The 20986-nt window shown below is 41.4% G+C and overlaps 1 protein-coding gene across 1 annotated transcript; it reads right to left on the reverse strand.

Moving 5' to 3' along the window:
• Positions 1–279: 279 nt before the first annotated feature.
• LOC104246849 (uncharacterized) lies at positions 280–2511 on the reverse strand. Its single transcript, XM_070165891.1, has 3 exons — positions 2105–2511; positions 795–1558; positions 280–704 (listed from the first exon to the last, which is right to left on the reverse strand). The coding sequence occupies exons 1-3, from the start codon at positions 2509–2511 to the stop codon at positions 280–282; spliced, it is 1596 nt and encodes a 531-aa protein (XP_070021992.1).
• Positions 2512–20986: the final 18475 nt, after the last annotated feature.

Consider the following 20986-nt stretch of genomic DNA (forward strand, 5'->3'; position numbering starts at 1 on the left):
GGGCTTGGGGAGCGACCATACCTTCTGTTTCAGATTTTTAACCCTTTTCACGTCCTTCTCTGTAAGCATAAATCCCAAACCAAATGTACCAGGATTCCCACTGGGGCGCACTGGATGCACAATACCCTGCAGAGATGAGCCCAAACCCTTGCCCGACACAAAACCATTCTTCAACATTTCATTCGCAACCATGACGAACGCGGAGGATAGCTTAGGACCCGGAATGCATTTTCCTTCAGGAATTTTCTCAACAGACACTGTTTCGAAAGTCTGATAGACTCAAGGTCCCTTATCATCTTCAGCTTCGATGAACGGAACAATTGTATCATTACAAGCTGACGAGTCCTCGTCACCGTGCACAACTATTTCCTGACTGTCCCATTCAAACTTCACCATTTGGTGCAGAGAAGATGGGACTGCCTTAGCAGCATGTATCCAGGGCCTGCCTAACAACAGATTGTATGAGACAGCCACATCTAACACTTGGAATTCCATGGTAAACTCAATAGGCCCTATCGACAATTCGAGCATTATATCTCCAACAGAATCTTTACCTCCCCCATCAAAGCCTCGAACACACACACTGTTCAAGTGGATTCTTTTGGTGCCAATCTTTAGTTTTTGCAGAGTAGACAGGGGACAAATATTCGCACTAGAGCCATTATCAACCAAAACCCTTGAGACAATAGAATCTTCACACTTCACTGTGAGATAAAGAGCTCGGTTGTGTTATGTACCCTCCATAGGAAGTTCATCGTCCGAGAAAGTGATCCTATTTGCTTCGAAGATCTTGCCAGCTATCTTTTCCAAGTGGTTCACTGTGATCTTATCAGGAACATGTGCCTCATTCAAAATCTTCATCAAGACCTTGCGATGTTCATCTAAATGTATCAACAAAGACAAAAGAGAAATCTGAGCTGGTGTTTTCCTTAACTGTTCCACAATGGAATAATCCTGCACTTTCATCTTTTTCAGGAACTCCTCGGCCTCTTCGTCAGTGACCGATTTCTTTACTGGCATTGGGATATCCTTGAATGGCTTGGCTTTCCTTAATTCTTCTGGGGTGAAACATCTCCCAGAACGAGTCAATCCTCCAGTTTCATTAACTTCTTCCTCTATTTCTTTTCCTTTGTATGTCACAATCACTTGTTTATAATTCCACGGAACAGCTTTAGCATCCACTACTGGAAGCTGGGTTACTAGTTTAATGATGATAGGGGTAGTAGGAGCCCCCTTCACAACTATGACAGGCTTACTTAGAATCCCTGGTACTACCACTTTTGAACTTTCCGGACTTGCCCTAACATCTTTTGACAGCCCTTTCACGACCAACACTGGTGGTTTCAAATTGAGCGAGCTCGGCTTTTCTGTCACCCCTTCAACTATCAAGGGCTTCACTTTGGTAGAGTCAGGAGCTTTAACCAAATTACTTTCACTGGACCGAATCATCATGATAGACTTCTTGGGCTCTCGGTCCTTGTGAACTATTTCAATCATATGCGTCTCTACATGGGCTGGCAAAGGATTTGGTTGATGTTCGGCGCGTCTGGGCTTTGGACTACAATTTGGTTGGTATCAATAAGCTCCTGGATTGCCGTTTTCAAACACCAACACTTCTCTATGTCATGCCTGGAGCATCAGAACAATAGGCACATCTTAGGGAATAGTCGAGGTTCTTTGGAGGGGGATTCGGTATCTTTGACTCAATCGGCCTCAAGACGTCCAACTGCCTTAACCTTTGAAATAGACTAGCATAGGACTCTCCAAGGGGGTAAAAGTTTGTTTCCTCTGCTGCCTCTCTCTCTTATACTCTGGCCTTGATCGAAAATTTGAACCAGTGGGGTTTTGATAGGGTTGTGGGGGTGGATAGGTATTTTGTGGAGCTGGGTAGATATTCTGCGGAGCTGGAGCACGCCATTGCAGGTAAGGAGGGGGTTGAGCATATGACTGTGCATGGTGAACAAGGTATTGGGATGGCCTGGCTGAGTATTGGGGGTTTTGCGGGGAAAAGTAATGTTGAGGTAGATTATATGGAGCTTGGGCATAGGCTTGAGGTCGGGGTCGAGGATGGGTGTATTGATGAGGTGAACCCCTCTGGCCATGCCATGATCCGGAGACAACCATAGCGACATGTTCCTTCTTCTTCTTTCCTAGCAAACTTCCGGTACCACTCTGGATTGCCTGGGTGGGTGATTTTATAGAAGAATAGCTCATGATCTTACTCGACTTGAGCCCCCCTTCCACCATTTCTCCCATCTTCACCACATCATTGAAAGACTTACCAATGGCTGAGATCAAGTGGCCATAGTAAGAGGGCTCTAGGGCTTGATGAAAGTATTTAACTATCTCGTCCTCTTCCATCGAAGGATTGACTCGTGCAGCTTGCTCCCTCCATCGGAACCCATATTCTCTAAAGATTTCACTGAGTTTCTTTTCCACCTTGGTCAGAGATAGGCGGTCTGGAACAATGTCTATATTGTACTGAAAGTGCCGGGCAAAGGCTTGAGCCATATTGTCCCAGGTGTACCACCTGCTGGCGTCCTAGTGGGTGTACCATTCTAAAGCTGCCCCACTCAGACTTTGGCTGAATTATTCCATCAGTAATTTGTTTTTTCTCCCTGGCGCCTCTTATTTTACTGCAATAACCTCTCAGATTAGCTACAGGATCCCCATGTCCATCATACAAGTCAAACTTGGGCATCTTGAACCCGACAGACAATTGGACATCGGGGAACAAACACAAATCCTTATAGGCCACACTCACTTGGTTTCCCAACCCTTGCATATTTCTCAATGATTGCTCCAGACTCTGTACCTTCCTAAACATCTCTTCTTACTCTGCGTTCTTGGGTGGTTTGTTAGTTTCAACATGAGGCTCAAATTGGGGAGTGTAAGAGTAATGATCTGGGACTTTGAAGGGGGCTCCGGTGCATAGTAGTGGGCATCTATAGCGGGGAATGCATGCTCACTAGAGGATCGGTGGAGGGTAGCTTGTGGAGGGGGTACAAAAATAGGAGCAGATGTCAGAGCAGGGTACAAGGTTGTTTTGGCTGGCGGAGCATGAACAGTTTGGGCTGAAGTGCCAGGGTAGTTGTGGTAAGGGGTAAAGCCAGGTGCGTGTTGTGGGGAAAGATCAATGGTATTGGGCATCTGGGATTGAGAGAGTGGTGGAATGGAAACATGGTTTTCTATGTAGTTGGTAGGGGAGGGTGGAGGGTGTCCCTTAATCCAGGCTTGATACATTTCTGCCATCTAATGCTTCAACCTCCGGACCTCCTCTTGCAGTTCCGATTCCGACTCAACAATCTCCCTTGGTGGGTCTACAACTCCAGTGTCTGTTTCCTTGCTAACCATGACTGTTTGACGCTTTGATCGGGTGTTGTATGGATGACTTGCCAGGGTGCCAACAAACTAACCACCTTCCTGAAACTTAATACAGATAACAGAGGACAACAACACAAAACCACCATGTTAGCGTTAGAGCATTTATCAAATAATAATATCACATTACATGCACCTAACAACGATTAACGGTTCTAAAATGGCTTTGAGGGTCGCAGGGTCATATGGCATCATTCCGATTTGCTCATTTCAATCCTTCCTTTTCTTTATTTTCCAACACCTCTTATCACTCTTTTCTTTTTCTTTCTCTTTTTATTTTGAACCAAAAATGATTTGATCGAACCTGATGTCGGTTGCCTACGTATCATATCCCTCATGAATCAGACCAAGCGTAGTTCTGGAGAAGTGGTGGAAAATAAACTGAAATAAAATCTTTTTGAGATTTTTCATTTAAAACTTTTCGATATTAAAATACAAAGGGAAATATGATAATGAAAGACATGACAGACTCAACTACACTACGACAGACTCTGACACTACCTAAAGGACTCGGTACTTCTAGACAAGACATGAAAGTAAAAGACAACATAAGACAATCTCAAAACACCTAAATAGAATGACTCCTCAAGCTGCTCCTAAATGCGACTGTCCTGACCGGGATGGTCCTAGGCTATCCGTCATGCTCAAACTCTGTAACATGCCTCGTAAAGAAACACCGATGCTGGGAATAAAGGAACTGGCATGTGCCCTTGCATCCTGAAGGCCGACCCTAAACAAATACTGGCTATGCTGCTCCACGTTTGCTGCCAATCCCGCTAACTGAGACTTTATCAACTCAAGCTTATCCCAGGGATCTTGGTCCGATGCCTCCTCAAAATCATTTGTCTGAACTGCCCGACCCCTGAGTTGTGCTGGCAATGGGATGCTGACCCATGGCGGGATGGACTGTAACCAAATCAAGTACTCCTGAGTACACTCGGGCCTACCAACGTCCTCTACTAATGTATTTTTCTTCATCCTCTTTGCATGTTCCAGTATTGCACATATTTGATTTCATCAGCCGCCTTTTTGCTAAAATTTATGATGTGCCTCCGAAGATTCAAAGTTGGAGGCTCCTCTTGTCTTCTGCCCAATTGCCGCATTACCTTAACGGGAGTGTATGGCCTGACACACTTGAGTGCTATCAGCATCAGGAAAGGCTGCATGAGGCACCCTACCAAGATATCATCCAAAGGTAGCCAAAGGTAAGCCCACAAAACATTCCCATTTGTCCTCAAACCAAGGGACTCAATTCAAGCCGTGATGCCTACTGGGTACGTAAACTTAGGAGATTTCATCCTACGTTCGATGCATACCACCCGATCTCTCAAGGCATGGTTGATGGGACAAAGTAAGGAAGTGGTGTGCAAATGCTCTATCATACGTAGCTGTAGCAAAAGGTTACTTCCCTCAAAATATCTGACAACTCCCCTAACCTCACTCAGGGCTCGGTACAACTCTGCTAAGATCATCGGCACAATGGTAACGGTTTTGCGTTGCTTCTCATGAAATAATGCCATTACCACTGACTGCAGATGGGTGCTAATATGCCTCCCATCTAATGGAAAAACCAATAATCCCAACAAAGCAAGGCGAAAAGCTTCGAGGCGATGTCTTTTCCACTTTGCCTTGGTTGTGCAGAACTCATCCCAAAAGACGTCAAAACTATCCTGTGGTCCAAATCTAGCAAACAAATAATCCAAGGATATCCAGGACTGCTCGAGACATTTTAAATGCTTATTATCTTTCAGGCCCAGGTCGCTAAAGGGATCTTGTCCTAGAGTGGTCTCGGGAAAGTATCATGTCCTTGCCTATATAGCTAAAACGAGTGAGACCAGACATTTTCGCCAAGGTAGGAGTCATCTCACACTCTCCAAATCTGAAAATCAAATTTTGTGGATCCCAATAAGTCAACATCGCCTCCACTAAGTCTGGGCGGGGTGTGATATCGAGAAGGGAAGTTAGGGTGCCCAATTTCTGCATTAACTCATGCTGCTCTAACGATGAAAACATTTTCCACCACTTGATCAACTTCCTAAGAATCTTTACTACCATTAGCACTTTGGATCGAATCAGCGGGTCCATACCTGAATGAAGCAAACATGGTTAGCGACTCGGGACACTACGTGACCCCACCACATTTCCTAATGGACAAATGCAGGACACAACTTGACTATATTTGCAAAATGGACTAAGTGGCTATTAGCGCAAACTTGACAAAGTTGACCCCTAATGCATGAGAAATACTCCATTTAAAGCTTACATGACTCTAATATCCCGACAATCATGGTCTTAAAAATTACTTTGCAGAAATGGACCCTTTTTTGCAAAAATGGCCGATGTGGCCACATGTCGCTAGGGACGCAAACACGACATGGATGGACCTTAAAGTCATATGACATCGAGTTATAAACTCAAGATCCTAATACATAGGTAATTGATCCACTCTTGCGAAAATAACCCTATTTTGCCAGAATGGCCGATGTGGCCAAAAGTTGCTAGACATGCAAGATTTGGCTACGACCCCGGAAGCCAAGAACCTAGGACCTACTAGGAAGACCGGACCCTATGTGGGTTTCCTACGTATCATGTCTCGAAAGACGAGAACCAGGTTCGCGTAGTTCAGGAAGATTAGATAAGGGATAGAATTTTAAAAAAAATGCATCTAATTTGCAAAAACTATATTTTTTGTCTTTTTGAAAAAAAAAATGATTGAAAATTTAAAAACTTTTGGATTTTCCTTTTCATTTTTGAATTTTTGGAAAATGTAAAAATCTTTTGAACTTTCTTTTTCTCTTTTTTTTTTGAATTTTTGAAAAATAATGGGAAAGTATAAAATCTTTTTTTTTTTTTGGATTTTTCATTTTCACTTTTTATTTTATTTTTGGAAAACTATGAAAGAAAAATGCAAGTGGGCCCTACTTGCTTCATTTTTCACCCATCTTTCCAAGAAATCGATCCGCCAAATGACATTTTTACCCTCACAGATGCAACATGTATCACATAGGGATGATTGAATGCCTTTTTAGGCCACGGGCCCATTTTGACAAAATTTGGATAAGCTTCCTACAAAGGGACACGGTACCTGGGACCGAGCCCTGCTAGGTCTAAATGACATGATGCAAATAAATATGACCTAAAGGCTGACCTAAGTTTGGGGTTCACTAACAAGGCAATTCGGGGGAGCTATGGTCGATGGTGGCTGCTCAATCTTTCCACCCACTCCATACGTCCGACGCCCCCCCACTCCTAAATTAAGGGTGACTCAACAAAGAGTTCGTGCACGCGATGCGTACTCCGAGACTTGTTGCAGAAAGAAGACCCATGATTATGCAAATGATGACAGTTTATAAAACAGTAACACATTAAGAAAAGCGATAAACAAATAACCAACAAAATAAGAAAATAAGACAAACAAAGCAAATAAAGAAAACAAACACCTCAACCGAATATCCTAAAAGCCAACAAGATCAAATACCAGCTCGAACCTGCAAGTCCCCAGCAGAGTCGCCAGAGATGTCACACCCCTTTTTAACCAAACTTTTCTAAACCCTCTTAAATAAATATAAAGATTTAGTAAAGCTCAAAAGGGTTTTTAATTAAAAAGTGACAAAATTGTGTTAAAAAAGAAAATAACTCAGAGTCGCCACCTGACATTGGTTTCGGTGTGTCAGGTCACCATTTTTTTTAAAAATGATTTTTCTTAAAACACTTTGGACTCTAAACTAAGTCTGCACCAGAGATTCGGGTAAGGGGGTTCATTTGACTCGGGGAGAAGGTGTTAGGCACTCCCCAGGTCCCGTAACTAGTACGGTTGTATACTTGATCAGGTTGGCATTTAAAATATTCAAATTGAGGTATAAACACAGAAAAGAAAATAAACACAATAGAGGCTCGAGGTCGTCCCCACCTAACCAAAAGAAAATAAAAGAAGAAAATAAATGTAAAATCCTAAATACTAATATATACTATACTTTTCCCACGAAGTTCGTCATGGCCTCCAAATACATGATACTACGGGGCATACTCCGGATAAAATATATACAAATTCTTCGGGGCATTCCCTGGATAAATTTAACTAAGGGAACGACCTCTCGCCTCGAAATTAACAAAATCCTAAGGCTTGGCTACCCGTGTGTGGTTGGCCTAAACATGCTCCTAACAAGCCCAACAATTAAATCAATATTAAAATAACATAGATCCGTTTATACCCAATTCCCACTTCATTCTTACGTCAAGTCAAAACTATCCTCTTTTCTTAAGTTTGGCCGATACCACCCATGTCCAATTATCCTATTGGCCCATTTGCACCTTAGTTTGATTTCTTATCATTTGTAAATTTCTTTCCAACAGTAATGGGTATGATAACTAAAACTAATTTAATCAAATTCAAAGCATGAAAATATTCAAGCAATCAACAATAAATAATGCAAAATCCAAACTCATGTCATTAAAATCTTGTATATGAAATTAAAAGGAGATAGGAAAGAATTGGACCTCAATGTAGAGTGTGCTGATTAAAAGTGATCCCACAAACGATGATACTCAGATTCGAAAGTTGAGACGGGAACAAACGAACCCAAAATAGGAATCACAACTGGCAACCCCAAACGGAATGTCGAACAGCAACCTCGAACGCCCTCAACGTCCCAACTCCAATACAACTTAGCAGAAAATAATCGCAATTGTTTCAAAAGAAATTGATGCAGTTTTTTTTTTTTGCAACGAATAGTTCAAAATCTCAAAGGGTTGAATGATGAACGGAGTGGTTTTGACTGTGATATCTTGGTGGTTGAGGGAGCTACGGTGGTTATGGGGTTGAGTTCCAATACAAAAAAAGATTGGAAACAGTGGTGGTATTTGGACGGACCAGTGTTGATTTAAGCCATGGTTGACCTTAATAGTCCACGGTGGTTTTGGGGTAGCTGACGACAGCTTTTCGCGGCTGGGAGGGTGGATTGGTGGCTGGTTCCTTTTTTAGTTCAAGACTAGGAATTGAAAATTTGGGTTAGGGTTTCTATAATTGGGTATTTATATGAAGGTGGGAAGGGATGATGACCATTGGATTAGAAGGAAATAGATGGCTAGGATTAAATTTTGCACATAAATGGGCTAATAGATTGGGAAGAATGGGCTAAGAATAATTGGGTTTAAGTTAAAAGAAATTGACTCACACCTTTGGGCCTACAAATTTTCTTGTTGGACAAAGACAAACTCAAAAATCCTACCAAAATATTAATTAAACTTAGTTAAGTAAAGAAACAAAATTTTAAAATGAAACTACTTTTTTAGTATTTTTAAATGTTATAACAATAAAGTAAAAAGTAAAGAAAATAGGCTAAAGTCATGATAAAATTAAGATACCATGAATAATAATATACTAATTGATCTTAAACTAAAGATAAAAATATAGAAAAGCGATAAACACGATAAATAAAATTATTTTTTTTATTTTTTTTATGTCTTAGGACTAAAAGTAAAAATATTAAAATTATATTAAAACAAAGTCAAGTAAATATTTTAAAAATATTAAAATACTAAAACTAACTTTAAATTTTGCGCGGGTCAAAAATTACGTGCTTACAAGAGGTGCTAGGGAACAGTTTCAAAATTGATAACTTCACATAAAAAGGGTTCAGGGATTGGGATCTTGCAAAGAGCCTATGTACTTAGGCACTAGTTAATTTTGGGCATGCACAACAATAGGGGGTGCTGTTATGCTTACCAAATCAACCAGAATACACAACATATAGTGGTAACATAGTGGTTTGAGTCATAGACAACAATGATCAATACTGTCATGCCTCAAACAAGCCATCAGTACCAAACACATTGGGGTAGGGGTTTAGGATACATCATAAATTCAGAACAGGCAGAATTGCTAAAATAAGTACTGAATTAAATACAAGCAGTAGGCAGACAAATAGGTGAAAGGATTAAGTAAACATATTGTTGTGACGCTGAAATCTTAATCAGAACATACCAGTTTAGAGAAGCAAAATATAGTAAAGGCAGGTAGCAGAACTTTGAAAACAGGCCACAGTACAAGTAGTAAAGCAGAAGAGAGTGTTTTGTTTTTGAGTGTAAGTGATTTTAGAACTTAGAGTATTCGTGTCTCTGTGTTAATGAAAGAGCAGGGCATTTATAGTTTGAAAACGAGTAGAAAATAAGGCAAGAATCATAGCTTAGCAGTAATTATGGAACTATGTACTAATTAAAATCAATCAGTATTAAGGATTTCCTTTAATTAAGGAGTTGAAGTCAAATGGTAATGGGCAGAAAACATTTAAGGAAGGAAATCAAGTAAGTATCATGTGCAGAGTAGACAATTAGGGGTAAGTGCATAGAGGTTTAATTAAGGAAAGAATCTTTGAAATACTCGGTTAGCCAAATAAGGTAAGAAACATAATAAATTTGCAGAATATGGAGACAATCAACATATAGTAAATCAAGGAGTCAGGGATTTCAAAATCACTGATTTAAGGAGAGTAACATGGGTTCCCATGAGTAAACAAATAAACCAAGTCAGAAATAGGGGAATTGAAAGTCTAAGGAAAGTTTTCAAATCAACCCAAGAAACAGGGGAATCAGTAAGGCGAAACAAGGAAAGAGCCAATCACTTAACACATGAATGCAATCAAAATTACACAAGGAGGTTTGAAATCAGTCCAAAATTGAAGGTCATTTCAGAGGGAAATTCAGCATATAAAAGAGTGCATAAGTATTAGGCATGCAAGGCTGAATTTAGGACAAAGAGAAGAGTCATGCAATCACAAAGTAAGTAAGTAGTGGACTATCGAAACATGGTAGTCACATAGGTCAATCTTAGTAACTCAGTAATAGAGAAAAGAGAGAGTATCAAATAGCATGCAAAGGGGTCAAGTAAAAAGACTTTTCTGAAAATTGTAGTCTAGTTTCAAGGAAGTCAAAATCACATAAAGAAACAGAGGATGAAACAAAAAGATTTCGAATCTAGTCGAGCAATAGATGAGGCAGCTTCAGAAGCTCGAATAGGTCCAAAGTTAGGGTTTTGAAATCAATCGAATTCAGAGCATGACGACCAACTAAATCACATAGCAAATAGCCTCAGAACTCGACTGAACCCCAAATTTTAGGGTTTTCACCATCAATCAAGTTCTAGAGATGAAAACAAGTAAATCAGACAAATACTAACAAAAGTAGATTCAGAAACCTCAAAATAAACTAAGACTGTTAACATGCAGACTCCAGTAAAAGAACAACATAAGAAAACACAGTAGAACATACTAGAAAATCAGAGAAAGCTTCGAAATAACTTAATAGAAACTCAAATCGGGAAAGATAAGGGTTCTTGAAGGTAGAGTTTTGAAAGAAACTGTAACGACCCAATCGGTCGCTTTGAGCTTTTGCACTTCGCTCGCTAGTTCTCGGGCATGACTTGCCCCGTGTGATGTATTATGACTTATGTAAATCGTTGGTTTTGGTTTTTAGGGAAATCAGAATGAATTTGGAAGAACAGTTCTTAGTTGTAGCTTGAAGTTGGAAGGGTTTGACCAAGATTTCACTTGCTTGTATATGATCTCAGATAGGAATTATTATGATTTGACTAGATCCGTTGGGTAATTTGGGACTTATGAGCGTGATCGGTATGTATTTTGGAAGTCCGTGGAAGGTTTAGGCTTGAATTGGCGAAATTGAGATTCCGACGTTTTCCGGTTGATAGGTGAGATTTTGATATAGTGGTCGGAATGAAATTCCGAGAGTTGTTGTAGGTCCGTTGTGTCATTTGTGATGTGTGTGAAACATTTCAGGTCATTTGGACGAGGTTTGATAGACTTTTTGATTGAATTCGGAAGTTTTGGAATTCTTAGGCTTGAATCCGAGGGTGATTTGATGTTTTGATGTTGTTTTAAGTTTTCGAAGGTTGGAACAAGTTTGAATAAGGTTTTAGGATGTGTTGGTACTTTTAGTTGAGGTTCCGGAGGCCTCGGGGTGATTTCGGAGTGTTAACGGGGAGATTTGAAACTTGGGAGATTGCAGAAACTTTTGCTGCTTCTGGTGTTTTCGTACCTGCGGTTTGAGGGCCGCAGGTGCGGCGCCGCATATGCGATGGAGAAGCCGCAAAAGCGGTTTTGGAGGGGATTGTAAGAAAACAGAAAATGCGGTTGTGGGGGCCGCATCTGCAGAACCGCAAATGCGAAAGAAGGATCGCATATGCGGCAGTGGCCGACTTTAGTGATTTCCGCAAAAGCGGAGTGTAAACCATAAATGTGGTACCGCAGAAGCGGATTTTTGGACCGCAGATGTGGGTATGCCTGGGCAGAATATTTTAAGTCATTTCATCTGCGATTTTTGGGCTCATTTCCTCCATAGTTGAGCATTTTGAGAGCTTTTTGAAAGAGATTAAAGAGGGGTTCAAGGGGAAACGTTTGGAGGTAAGAATTTCGAACCTAAAACTTGATTCTATTGTGAAATCTACCTAGAAAATCATGGAACTTAAGCTAAAAATAGAAGAACTAGGGCTTGGGATTTTGGACTTTTGAATTGGGATTTGAAGGACCATTTGAGGTCGGATTTGAGAACTTTTGATATGTATGAACTCGTGGGGTAATAAGACATCTAATAATGTGAAAATTTCTGATTTCGAGAAGTGGGCTCGGGGCTCGGGTTTTGCTAATTTCGGGATTTTTGGTATTTTTCGATTGTTTTCGCTTGGGCTTTGTTCCCTTAGCATATTGTGACGTATTCGTTCTGATTTTGGATAGATTCAACGCGCGTGGAGGCCGATTTGAGGTGAGTAATGATTGTAAATGATGTTTTGAGGGTTTGAAACCCCAGATTGCACATCGTAGTGGTATATTGAGGTGAGACACACACTAGATAACGGGCGTAGGGTCGTGCACTATTGGGGATTGTGACTTGGTCCGTGCTTATTGATGATTTTACCGTGTATTTGACTGAAACTTATTTGTTATCATCATGATTTGGGCTTCGTGCTAGCTATTTGAACCCTTCGGGGATTGTTGTTGATATTTCTCACTGTTTTGATTTTATACTTGAGCTCAATCATGTATTTTCTACTGTTTTCAAAAACTCAGCCAAATTTATTTTGCTTTAACACTTGAAATGATACTTCCAATAATATTTTGGGCTGAGCATCATGATTTACTGTTGCCCGAATGGCTTATGTAATTTTTGACTGAGTAAGGCTGAGGGCCTGTATTGTGAGGATACTTTCGGATCGAGCTGCATGCCGCAGCAGCGGGATATTGATTTGATTATGAGGCCGAGTGCCTAAGATATGTACGCCACGAGGTGTTTTGTGATTGATATGAGGCCGAGGGCCCAGATTTGATGCCACGAGATGGCTTGATATTGTGCTTGGGCCGTAAGGGGCCCCTCCCGGAGTCTGCATACCACCAGTGAGTGTGGGTACCCATTGTGATGTGAGATATAGCCCGAGGGGCTGGTATTGTTCTGAGATATTGCCCGAGGGGCTGGTATTGTTCTGAGATATTGCCCGAGGGGCGAACCTTATGTGCTTGTCTTTCTTATTTACTTGTCATGTACTTGTTTAATTGTGTATTTGTGCCCGAGGGGCAGATTTCTGTGCTTATCTGCGCTAATTGTTTTGCATTCATTTACGGAACTATTGAGAAAGTCATTTTCAAAGAAGTTTAAACTAAGCTAAGATTTTTAAAGAGATTTCACAGCTTCACTGCTTTCTTACTAGTTTTGAACTGCTTCTATACAACATCCTGATATGCTTTACGTGATTTCTTACAATTCAGACTTTAGTTATGAATATTACTCACTAAGTCAGAGTACTCACTTTACTCCCTGCACCTTGTGTGAAGATCCAGGTATTTGTACACCTGGTAGCGGGTTTTGGTTGATCAGAGGCAGAGTTATCAGAGTTTAGCAAGGTAGCTGCCAGCGTTCCCAGCACTGCTTTTCTCTCTCTTCATTCATTAGTTTGTATTTAGCCTATTTCAGGACTTTCTTGTATTTTAGACCTTAGTAGATACTCGTGATTTGTGACACCCCGGTTAGGGCTGTGTCAGGTTGTATTTCCGCTACTTATTATCATTAAATCATGTATAGACTACTTTTATATTGTTTAACTGTTTTAAAAGTGAAATGGGTTTAATTGGTTGGCATTGTTTTCACGAGAGGCGCCATCACGACCAGGTTCGGGGTTAGGGTCGTGACAAGTTCGTATCAGAGCCTAGGTTACATAGGTCTCACGAGTCATGAGCAGGTTTAGTAGAGTCTCGCGGATCGGTATGGAGACGTCTGTATTTATCCTCGAGAGGCTGCAGAACCTTTAGGAGCACTTTACATTCTTGAATTCTTATCATGCATCCTTGATTCAGCTTGAAATATAACTCTTGAAATTCCTTCCACGCGTTTGTATGCGCGCATGAACGCTCAGTATCAGATGTGCATTGATGGCTTGTGACTCCCAGATCAAGGGGCAAGATGTGATCTCTGTAAGTTGATGTTGGGCCAGTCTAGAGGACTTGAGGCCAGATCTTTGCCTATGGCTTGAGCACCGAGGTGCTGATTGTGTGAGCAATTGTTTTTGAACTTATATGTTCGGTAGTGTCCCTGTTAGTAGATGTGACGACTGGGTAGCTATGTGATGAGTATGTTAGTACTGCAAGATGTACCCATATGATTTGGAAGCAACGAGAAGGTTCTACTGGAGGATAGAAGAACTATTAGGTGCTTGAATTCCATCTTGATTCAAGGTATAACCCTGAGTTATGGGTGTGTGAAGAATCTTTTCATGTTTCCAAGTTGGGAGTGAAGTAAATTTCATGTTGCTCTATGAGTTTAGACTCAGGAAGACTAAGTAACTACGTAAAGTTTATGGCGGTGGAAGGTATGCAAAAAGGTTAGTTCGAGGCGAAGCAGGTGGGTTATCTCCTGCGGAGTGTTCGGAAGTTTGTGCGATCTTTATGTTGTCTGATAGAAGATCTCAATTGCAAAGTGAAATATAAGTGTTGAAGATTTAAATTTGGGTCGCTTAAGAGAGTGGGCTTGGCTGTTGCGAGGATGAATGCGAGATTTGTAGAAAGTTTAAAGTACTAGATGATCTATGTTTTCACAAGCTTACAAAGGATTGGAGTTTAATCTCACTATGGTAATTACGGCATCAATAGAGTTTATGCGTTATGAGTTATTGAGTGTACATTGATCTATGGCTTCGAGCCAAGTGGGGGAATCTGCTATTGAGTAGTTGATTGCACGGCTAGGTGCTATGTCGATTCTAGTTTGAGGCATTGGGGTGGATCAGTTATGGCCTGCGAAGATTGAGATCGAGGATGGCTCGAGAAAAGGGAAATTTTGACATAGGCTATATTATGCTTCATAGGTTATGGGAATCCCGAAATGTCTGGAGTCGTTGTTAGTAAAGGATGATCGGTGCATAAAGCAGGAAGTGGCTTGGTTGTATTGGGATGTGGTTGCGTTTTGCAGTGTCTGAAGTGCTAATAAGACACCGGTTGTTCCGTTCTTTTGATCGGGCTAATTGCGGTTTGAGTAGAGTGGATGACTTGCGAGAATGGTTCCAATGTGTTCAAGATTCTACATGTAACAATGGGGTATTTTAAAGTTGTATATGTGGTTAGAGACTGAGTTTTCATTGGAACATGTCAAGACTTGTGGTATTTTCTATACTAATTATGGAATTCTATGTATCAGTATCAGGAAGGTAAAGGTAACGAATTTAGATTCGCAGGAAGTTGCCTTAGAGTAAAGTATTTTGAATGTGGTGCCTTTGGGAATAGCTAAGAGAGTATTTAGTGGCTTATGGGTCTCAGATGGTGTGACTTTATGCTTGGGTCCTGTGTGGTAAGTTTGGGGTTGAGGAATTGTGATGTTATAGCAAGAAGGAGTATCAAGTTGCAGGTAAATCAGAAGGAACTCGGATAGATGAGATAGCTTGGTAGCTGGCCGGATCGGTACGGTAAGGGCATGATTAATTCCTTGGGTGTTTACGAGGTAATGAGTTTCTACGGATATTTCGCGATAATGCTCTTGGGTTTAGTGGCCTGCGTAGGTTGCTTGAGTTAGGATGATTCAGTCCTGGCAGACTTGTTTGTGCAAAGGGGAGTCAGAGAGTTCTTGATGGTTCCTACCTTGGTTGGAGATGTATATTTTCCTAGTGGCATGAGGAGCATGAGATGTATAGTGGTTCTTTTCTAGATGGGATCAATGGGAAGTTCTTGGCTAGTGGAATGCATAGTTGCTTGCGGTTCAGAAGCGATATGAAGTTCTCATGGTTATCCTAGAATGGTATGGGTTATGCGGTATGTTGTAAATAATTGAGAATTGCGTGTGTGAGGCTGCGATCGGTTCTGAAAGAAAGGTCATAAAATTCTTAGGCAGCACGGGCAGTTTCAAATGATTAGAGGAATGATCTTCAGATGATTAAGGAAATGGTATTGCTAATTGGAGTGATTTGACGAGGGTATATGTTTCAGAAAAAGGCAATGAGATTAAGTTGATGGTACTTCGGTAATATTGTGTCACTTTCTTGTTAGATCGACTGTGGATATTCGAGTTTGCTTGATGGCACAAGAGAATTTTAGAGTATCTTTCGTGGAATGATTGGATATTTGAGGTGTGGTATGCATTCGGGCTGCGGAATTGGGATCAGGTGTGTTGATTCATGTGCCATATGGATTTGGAGATGAGAAGTTCTCATATTCAGGCTATGTTGTGGTTGTGAGTCGTGGGTATCGACAATGTGTAGTGACTATCGGGGTTTGGAGACCCGAGCGAATCATTTGTTGCTTGGTATGTTAGATTTTGGATGTGATATTGGGTTCAGGTTGGTTGTCTCCATGTGGTATCGTTTTGGAATATTGTGCTAAGGCGGCGCTGTTGGCTATGCCGGAGATACCACAGATTGAGTGGCGAGGTTCGACGGATTATGTCCTTGTGGAGTGGTTTTATATTTTGAAGACCCAGCGAACGGTTGGGAAGAATTGTCTTTCTTATGTGGGCTTTTGTAATAGATATCAGTGCAGAGGCTTCTACCATTGATTCAGTTCCGGTGGTGAGGGTCTTTTCGGATGTGTTTCTTGTGGCCGGGCATGCCGGCGGACAAGGTTGCTGATTTCGGTATTGATTTGATGTTGGGCACCTTGTATCGTATAGCACCGACAGAGTTATAAGGGTAGAAGGAGCAGCTTCAGGACTTCCTTGATAAGGAGTTCGTTGGTAGGCCAATGTAGATGCGTGTTCTAACTTGAGTCGGCTTGGTTGGCACCAAATTGTATTGTTGAGGGATGTGTTGATTCGATTGTTATTGAGCTCATTAGTAATCTGCGGAGGTCTATGAGTTACCTTTCTGTGTTGTGAGATGTATGATTTGTTGGTTATGGGCACATACGGTGCAGTTCTATTGGAGTTTCATAGTGGAATTTGAGCGGGAAGAGTATTGGGGTTTGCTTGGTAAATGGCGTATCGGTTATGTCTTTTCAGGTTTGTGTGGTGTAGGTTATTTGCTTTACCATGGGTATGATGATTTGCTTTGGCTCCAGACCTCAAATTGTGCGTGGTTGTCGATTTCAAGCATAGTGACCTTGCGGGTTAGATTCGTGTGTTCTGTGGCTATGATGTGAGACGGGTTCTCAGCCTTGTGTTTTGGTGGTACTGGGAGCTTTGGGTACAACTCTTTCATTTGAGTCATTTCATGATTTGAGTAAGTTCGGATTGTGGTGCACGGATTGCACAAGTCGTGGCTTTAGTCTGTGTTGATGTGTCAATATCACCAGAGTAGTTGTGTTGGATTAGATGAGATCGTTTGGATCTTTAATGACTGCAAACAGATTTGATTTCAGCATGTTGGAAGGATAACATCGAGGTTCAGTGCAGGAAATTGCTATGGTCTTTTCCAAAGGAGAAGTGGCTTCATGAATGGTTGATTTGAGAGATAGTTATGGCTTACTGTGTGGTTTATTTATCATTGGCAGTATATGAAAGTGTGGGAATGAGACTTTAGTTGATAAGAGTTTTTTTATCGGTATTCGGATGTTATGTGCAACTGCTATGATTAGAAGTTATCACTACAAGTGTTTGAGTTATGTGGTATATCATATAATTGCACCTGAGGCTGCAGGCATGAGTTATTACAGCTGGTTTGGGCCTATTCAGAGTATAGATGTGAGGTTTTGATCGTATTGTTGGTTTCAGAAGTGGAAATGTGGTTCTATGGTTTATGGGCTAGATTGGATTGTGTAATTTCAGTTACAAGGTGTTATCGGACCTATGTGAGATAGGGTGACGTGGGATCACCCCCAGATATGTGCATGGTGAGGTTATTCAGCAAATGGTTGGCTTTTGGAACAACTCTGGGCACGTTCGAGGACGAACGTATGTTTAAGTGGGGGAGGATGTAACGACCCGATCGGTCGCTTTGAGCTTTTGCACTTCACTCACCAGTTCTCGGGCATGACTTGCCCTGTGTGATGTATTATGACTTATGAAAATCGTTGCTTTTGGTTTTCATGGAAATCGGAATGAATTTGGAAGAACAGTTCTTAGTTGTAGCTTGAAGTTGGAAGGGTTTGACCAAGATATGACTTGCTTGTATATGATCTCGGATCGGAATTTTTATGATTTGGCTAGCTCCATTGGGTAATTTGGGACTTAGGAGCGTGATCGGTATGCATTTTGGAAGTTCGTGGAAGGTTTAGGCTTGAATTGGCGAAATTGAGATTCCGGCATTTTCCGGTTGATAGGTGAAATTTTGATATAGAGGTCGGAATGAAATTCTGAGAGTTGCAATAGGTTCGTTGTGTCATTTGTGATGTGTGTGCAAAATTTCAGGTCATTCGGACTAGGTTTGATAGACTTTTTGATCGAATTCGAAATTCGGAAGTTTTGGAATTCTTAGGCTTGAATCCGAGGGTGATTTGATGTTTTGATGTTGTTTTGAGCATTCCAAAGGTTGGAACAAGTTTGAATAAGGTTTTAGGATGTGTTGGTGCTTTTAGTTGAGGTCCCGGGGGCCTCGGGGTGATTTCGGAGGGTTAACGGGGAGATTTGAAACATGGGAGATTGTAGAAAATTTTGATGCTTCTAGTGTTTTCGCACTTGCGGTTTAAGGGCCGCAGGTGCGGCGCCGCATATGCGATGGAAAAGCCGCAGAAGTGGTTTTGGAGGGGATTGTAAGGAAATTGCAAATAAGGTTGTGGGGGACGCATCTGCGGAATCGCAAATGCAGAAGAAGGATCGCAGATGCGGCAGTGGCCGACTTTAGTGATTTTCGCGGAAGCGGAGTGTAAACCGCAAATGCGGTACCGCAGAAGCGGATTTTTGGACCGCAGATGCGGGTATGCCTGGGCAGAATGTTTTAAGTCATTTCATCCGCGATTTTGGGGCTCATTTCCTCCATAGTTGAGCATTTTGAGAGCTTTTTGAAGGAGATTAAAGAGGGATTCAAGGGGAAACGTTTGGAGGTAAGAATTTCAGACCTAAAACTCGATTCTATTGTGAAATCTACCTAAAAAATCATGGAACTTAAGCTAAAAATGGAAGAACTAGGGCTTGGGATTTTGGACTTTTGAATTGGGATTTGAAAGACCATTTGAGGTCGGATTTGAGAACTTTTGATATGTATGAACTCGTGGGGTGATAAGGCATCTAATGATGTAAAAATTTCTGAGTTTCGAGAAGTGGGCCCGGGGCTCGGGTTTTGCTAATTTCAGGATTTTTGGTATTTTTCGATTGTTTTCACTTGGGCTTTGTTCCCTTAGCATATTGTGATATATTCGTTCTGATTTCGGATAGATTTGATGCGCGTGGAGGCCGATTCAAGGGTTAAAGGCGTCGCGAGCTCGAGAGTTAGTTGGTTCGAGGTGAGTAATGATTATAAATAATGTTCTGAGGGTTTGAAACCCTGGATTGCACATCGTAGTGCTATATTGAGGTGAGACACACGCTGGATGACGGGCGTGGGGTCGTGCACTATTGGGGATTGTGACTTGGTCCGTCCCGATTGATGATTTTACCGCATATTTGACTGAAACTTATTTGTTATCATCATGATTTGGGCTTCGTGCTAGCTATTTGAACCCTTCGGGGATTGTTGTTGATATTCCTCACTGTTTTGATTTTATACTTGAGCTCAGTCATGTATTTTCCATTGTTTTCAAAAACTCAGCCAAGTTTATTTTGCTTTAACACTTGAAATGATACTTCTAATAATATTTTTGGCTGAGCATCATGTTTTACTGTTGCCCGAGTGGCTTATGTGATTTTTGACTGAGTAAGGTTGAGGGCCTGTATTGTGAGGATACTTTCGGATCGGGTTGCACGCCGCAACAGTGAGATACTGATTTGATTATGAGGCCAAGGGCCTGAGATATGTACGCCACGAGGTGGCTTGTGATTGATATGAGGCCGAGGGCCCAGATATTATGCCACGAGATGGCTTGATATTGTGCTTGGGCCGTAAGGGGCCCCTCCTGGAGTCTGCACACCCCCAGTGAGCGCGGGTACCCATTGTGATGTGAGATATATCCCGAGGGGCTGGTATTGTTCTAAGATATTGCCCGAGGGGCGAACCTTAGGTTCTTGTCTTTCTTATTTGCTTGTCATGTACTTGTTTAATTATGTATTTGTGCGTGAGGGGCGGATTTCAGTGCTTATCTGCACTAATTGTTTTGCATTCATTTACGAAACTATTGAGAAAGTTATTTTCAAAGAAGTTTAAACTGAGCTAAGATGTTTAAAGAGATTTCACAGCTTCACTACTTTCTTACTGTTTTGAACTGCTTCTATACAGCATCCTGATATGCTTTATGTGATTTCTTACCATTCTGACTTTAGTTAGGATTATTACTCACTGAGTCGGAGTACTCACTTTACTCCTTGCACCTTGTATGAAGATCCAGGTATTTGTACACCTAGTAGCAAGTTTTGGCTGATCGAAGGCAGAGTTATCGGAGTTTAGCAAGGTAGCTGCCAGCGTTCGCAACACTGCTTTTCTCTCTCTTCATTCATTAATTTGTATTTAGCCTATTTCACGACTTTGTTATATTTTAGACCTTAGTAGATGCTCGTGACTTGTGACACCCCGGTTAGGGCTGTGTCGGGTTGTATTTCCGCTACTTATTATCGTTAAATCATGTATAGATTGTTTTTATATTGTTTAGCTATTTTAAAAGTGAAATGGGTTTAATTGGTTGGCCTTGTCTTCACGAGAGACGCCATCACGATCGGGTTCAGGGTTAGGGTCGTGACAGAAACCTTGCGAAAACGTGTAAAAGTTTAGAGTAAACACGGATCTAGAACAGATCTAAAGAAATCAGAAGAATCTCAAAGGCTAGGGTTTCGGAAGAACCCCCGATGGTGAGAAAGGCTTGGAAAATCATCGATCTTAAGTAGAGAAGTCGAGAGTCAGGCTTCAATGGCCATGACTGGCCAGAGTAAGGTCGAAAGTGACCGGAGACAGCCATAGAACTGAAATCACCAAGGTCTGGACCAAACTTCTTCGAGGTCTGGTCTTGAAACCATAGCAATCGGGCATGTAGGGGCCAAGGGAGGTAGATACAGGCCTTCAATGGCTTCGGAGGCCATAGATTTGGGAAATTTTCAGGTGGTAATC

Source organism: Nicotiana sylvestris, chromosome 2 (genome assembly GCF_000393655.2).
Source record: "Nicotiana sylvestris chromosome 2, ASM39365v2, whole genome shotgun sequence".
NCBI classification, from domain to species: domain Eukaryota; kingdom Viridiplantae; phylum Streptophyta; class Magnoliopsida; order Solanales; family Solanaceae; genus Nicotiana; species Nicotiana sylvestris.

Excerpts from the sequence above, each read along its gene's own strand:
- LOC104246849 (XM_070165891.1), bottom strand. The coding sequence starts at position 2,511 with ATGGCTCAAGCCTTTGCCCGGCACTTTCAGTACAATATAGACATTGTT. Across the intron at positions 1,559-2,104 it reads ATGGTTGTCTCCGGATCATG|TCCAAAGCCCAGACGCGCCG; the intron begins GCATGGCCAGAG and ends ACCAAATTGTAG. Across the intron at positions 705-794 it reads CCACTTGGAAAAGATAGCTG|TGAAGTGTGAAGATTCTATT; the intron begins GCAAGATCTTCG and ends TTTATCTCACAG.